We start from the raw sequence: 5000 nt of genomic DNA, 5'->3' as shown, positions 1-5000 counted from the left end.
TCATCAAAGATGTCATACATTCTGGCAGCATTTGTGAATGGTACACTGTATTTTCTTTCTTCATCATTTTCTTTATCTTTCTTTTTTCTCTTTTTCTTTCTTTTTCAAAGCTGTCCAAATATATTAAGTTGCACTAAACAGAGCGGATACCATTTCGTACATGATGGAAACACAAATATAATTTTATCCTCAGAGACTGATGTTAGAGATATACAGTATATACTGTACATAATTCAGGATCACAGCATAACATCAAACCAAACTTTGGTAGACATTTTGTATGTTCTTAACTACAACTTTACATGCAAGTGAGTTGGCATTCTAATCTTCCTCCTTGAGAGATCTTGTAATAGTTTAACTTGTTGTAATCTGGCAGTTTTGATCTTCAATGGTGATCCCTTCTCAAGTAGCCATGCTTTGCTATGTTATTGCTCTTCATTAGGTCTCCATCATGTAAATCTGCCAGAATATTTAAGGCCATGGCACTGTGGATGAGACATGATTAATCCATAAATGAAGAGAAATCCATTTCAGTTTTTGTTTTGTTTAATGAAGAATCCTTAGTGGTTTTGCAAAGTCATCATGTATTATACTATTCTTGGTATGCTTGTCTCTTTGTACTTGCACTTTCCAGCTGTCTGTCATGGGTGCATACTTTCTCGATCCTTGCACAGTTTAAGGGGCGTCTATATGCCTGGGATAATGACATGATTATGAAGACTTTTGGAGAAGGATCTTGGACAGGTTCATTGTTATAGTAGAAAAGGGTAGTATTTCACAGGTTGTTTAATTGGATAATACTTCTTTATTTCTATATTTATTCTGCCACTATCGGCCTCATCAAAGTCTCCTAATGTGCATTGTAAAGTTGGATGAAGTCTAAAGATAGAATAATGAAAATGAGCTTATTTGCTAAACCCATCTTTCATTATAAGGACAGATATTAAGAGTATATTATGTTAATTTTCAGTGTTTTTTTGGTATTCACAGTTCAGGACACAATGAAAATTAGATATTACTTACAAGTGTTATAAATTTTCATGTGGTCACTGTTTCTACATGAGAATAGGCATATGAGCTGCTGTTTAAGCAAGATGTTGCTCCCCCACATTTGGCCTTGTTGTTGGGGATTAGCTCAGTGAGTACTTATCTGGATGTTAGGGGCCTACAGAATGGCCTCTATGAAGTTCCAGACCTAACCCCATGTAATTATTTTTATCATGGGGGTGTACAAAGGAAGAAGTGTATCAGAGTAAAGATCACACCACTGATAAACTTGAAAGTAAGTTCTGTCAAGTTACACCCAAATTTCCTGCCCAGATTAGTAAGAACTCTGCTGAAAATGCACCTGTTTATTTAAGAAATATAAGGAAAATGCTGGAGGACACTTTGAGTAGTAACTTCAGGAGAAGTAATCACTGAATACTAAACCATGTATGAGAAAGTGTTGTAATTTGTGTATTTTAGGAATATAAATTTGTGAATATCTCTATATCTCTCTACATATTATTATTAAAGTAGTTTCATTATTTTTGAGAAGTGATAAATCAAGATTAGATGATGGCATACTATTTAGATTACAGGAGAGTAAATAGAATTCTTAATATACCCCCCTAATCCCATGTCTGTTGTTGCCACGGAGAGGCTTAGCAGACAGAGACTGGGGCCCAATGTGGGAGATCACCCCTTCCTTAGACCTCAGCTCCCCCCCCCCCCCCAACTCATTTAGTGTGTTCTTTTCTTCTCCACCTTTCTTTTTCCTTCTCTTCTTCCCCTTGTTCTGTCCACATCCTAAAGTGTGGGAGCCGTGCTAAATGGATGAGAGGCTGGCTTTGTGTCAGTCCTGATTGGCCTTCGTACTCCATTCCCTCTTACCGTTTTCACTACCATACTAACCTACAGTTCTCTGCAACCTTTGACATCTAACTTATTTTGTCCTAATTATTAACTCATTCTTTATCTTTTTGCTGCAATACGTTGTCATAAAGCTGTATAACCTATCCTTACCTGGGGCCTTTGCCCTCAAGCCTTACCCTATTGCTGTATTTTGTATACGCCGCTAATGACCTTAGATGTTAAAGCAGCTGAAAATTTTCAATAAATAAAACTCTTAATACAATATTTCTAGTGGAAACCTTTCACATTATTTTAATACATTTGAATATTATCTGGTTAACATTTGCATTTTTTAGAACTGAAGATGTCATGCCTTTTAGAAAATAATCTTCATGTAGGAATTACAAAGATTGTAAATTGTTATATAATATAATTTTAATGTGAAAGAAGTAAAATGTGCAGCATACAAAATTAGGCCCTCAGCTGAGACACTGTTAAACACATTACAAATTAGTTATTATTCACTAATTTTTACATTAAGGAAATTAACATACTAGCATTTCAGATAAAAGCTGCAAGGAATCATGTTTTACTTATAACAAATTTATTTTCAAAATTATCATATTGAATAAACATCAATAGATATACCAATAGTCATAATGTATCACACTGAAAGAAAAGTCTTATGACTTCAGGAAGACACATTTCCCAAAGATGCAGCAATAATAACAAAAAACAAAGTTAATGGCAATAAAACCACACACAACATTCAATCACTGTAATTCAAACACCATAACAATGAGAAACAAAAAATACTTTTAGCAAGGGCTTGGCTGTAATTTTTTCCAAATTAACAGAGGTGGACCCCGGGTCCTCGACCACCAGCCCGCACCACAGAAGAGAGGAAGGAGCCGTAAGTTGCACTACCAGTAACAGCTCCTGGGTCAGCTGGGTTATTACGGGTGGTTTTCACAGTGAAATTCCTTCCTGCTATTTGTGGTCCTGTAACTTCGACTTCTACTATGTGCCAGTCTGTGAGCCTGATAAAAGGATTTTCATTACCAAGATGATAACAGAAAACAAATATTACTCAGTCCACTTTATTCATTTATATTATTTCTCAGATTTAAGTATTATCAAATGAAAAGTTGAAGTTAGTTCTCTCCAAAGCATGTGTACATTAAAGGCATATACATGATGCATATAAGCATGCCAAAATAATTTACACTATAGGAGTATCAAATGATAAATGGTAAAGTTGTTAATAACAGCCTGAACAATCACTGCAGTAGTAGTAACAAAAAAAATAAAGAAAGGATTGCACAATACTCACTTTGGATCAGATACTAGACAACCTTGCACAACATCAAAGCCCAGATTATGTCCTGCCATTGCCGCAGCTGCCATAGTGTTAACATTATTGGGTGCAAGGGGACAAAGGCCTCGTACAGGTCCATCATAGAGAGTTACTGCTTCAGAGCCACAAATTTGCTCATTTTTTGCTTTGAGTTCCCCTTCAAACTTGAAGCAACTTGGATGCTTCTTCATGGTAACTTTTAGTCCCTGTAAGGAAACAGTTTCTATAATGCAATCTTTGCATGGAAGATATTGCACTTTACATTTAGCTTTTCTTGGCAAGAGGAAAGAGCATTTTATTACAAGAAGATTTTGTAGTGATGTTTAATGACTTTTAACTATTTGCATCAATATGAGTTTAGGTTATATATAAATACCTAAAACATTTCTTTATATAATGTCATGATCAATATCATTATCTCATGTAAATGTTAGATTTGCATGAGAATGAATATAACATCCCTCTCTAATTTCAATACCACATTCATTGCAATTTGCTTGGATCCTTCACTCTTTTATTTATTTAAAGAAATTATAATTTGTATGACCTTAAAAAGTGACTATTCTTAAACAAGGAAACATGTACAATTCCCATAATATGCATGACCTTGAAAATTTAATAATTCATAGACAAGAAAAAAACATCTAAAATTTCTACAATTTGCATGACCTTAAAAAGTGAATAATTCTGAAGCACAAGGAAGTGTATGATTCCCGCCAAAAAGTAAAAAGATATAAACCTTCAGTGTCCCTCTATCAGCCATCTTGAGTATATCTTCTGCACCCCAAAAAGCTCCAGCTGGAACATAGAGCCCATGGGAGGTTGCCGCAGCCCGCAGTGCATCTTCAACGGGTTGTGAAGCTAGAGCTGTGGGTGACCCGACTAAATAGTCTGCAGTATTCAAGAACATTGGTCCATACTGCAAGAAAATTGATGTTAGTTTGTAATGACCTCTATATTTATAAATTTAATTAGAACCATTTTCTGATACACTGTCAAACTAATGCAATTTTGCATTTAACTGCCAACTGTCAAAGAAGTTTTTGAAAACTGAATATTACTATTATAAAGTACTATAAAAGGGAATTTGCAAACAATCTAAATGGTATTAAACTGCATAACTACAGTTTTAATATCACTTTAAGTCTAACCTTTTCTGATATAATTGGGTGTGATACTTCCACAATCAAGTCTGGAGAAAATTGACTACAGTTTTCCAAGTTTTCACAGATGTACCTGGGAATATAAAATGATGATTTTAGTATTAATGTTGACTGCATAATAAGGTATTCAATAGCTAATCTCTTTTTTCTACCTATTTCCAACTAAAATGTTTGCAATATTCAATTTTTCCATTCCCCACTAATTCCTTAATTGTTCCTTTCCATGCCAACCCCTATTTTTTTTCTTTTCTTTTCTTCATCTTTCTCTCCCTCTCCTCTACCTTTTTCTATATTTTTCGTACCTATTTCTCTTCTTCTCTCTTCTTGTTCTTTCCCTCCTCTTTCATTGTGGTTTCCATTCCTCCCTTCTTTTTCCCTTTACTATCTACCTACCTCTTCCTCTTCCTCTTCATTCCACCTCATCACTCTTCTATCCATCATCATCCTCTCCCTCTTCCTTTTTTTCCATCCATGTCAATTTATCCATTTCTCTACTTCCACCTCCTTTTTCTCTTTCTCTTTTAGCTTTCCATTTCTCCATCGACCTTCCTATCTCCTTTTCTGCTCCTCAGCCCCACACTCTTTTTCTCTTCCTTTATTTAATTCTCCATTACTACCTTTTTTTCTTCCTGTCTTCCTATCAC

General features: G+C 35.0%; 1 protein-coding gene across 4 annotated transcripts in view; it reads right to left on the bottom strand.

Annotated features, from left to right (window-relative positions):
* Positions 1-2600: 2600 nt before the first annotated feature.
* The window catches only part of LOC113814917 (aspartate dehydrogenase domain-containing protein), a 16871-nt gene continuing 14471 nt past the window's right edge, over positions 2601-5000 (bottom strand). For all 4 annotated transcript variants that reach the window (XM_027366990.2, XM_070141048.1, XM_070141047.1 and 1 more), the window contains exons 4-7: positions 4345-4429; positions 3933-4112; positions 3170-3399; positions 2601-2876 (exon numbers count right to left, since the gene is read on the bottom strand). In XM_027366990.2, the coding sequence (XP_027222791.1) occupies positions 2687-2876; positions 3170-3399; positions 3933-4112; positions 4345-4429 (685 nt within the window). In that variant the 3' untranslated portion in view covers positions 2601-2686. The remainder of the gene's footprint in view (positions 2877-3169; positions 3400-3932; positions 4113-4344; positions 4430-5000) is intronic.

This window comes from Penaeus vannamei, chromosome 27 (assembly GCF_042767895.1).
Source record: "Penaeus vannamei isolate JL-2024 chromosome 27, ASM4276789v1, whole genome shotgun sequence".
Classification (NCBI taxonomy): Eukaryota; Metazoa; Arthropoda; class Malacostraca; order Decapoda; family Penaeidae; genus Penaeus; species Penaeus vannamei.
The sequence above is the reverse complement of the archived record's forward strand: the minus strand, read 5'-3'. Positions and strand labels throughout refer to the sequence as shown.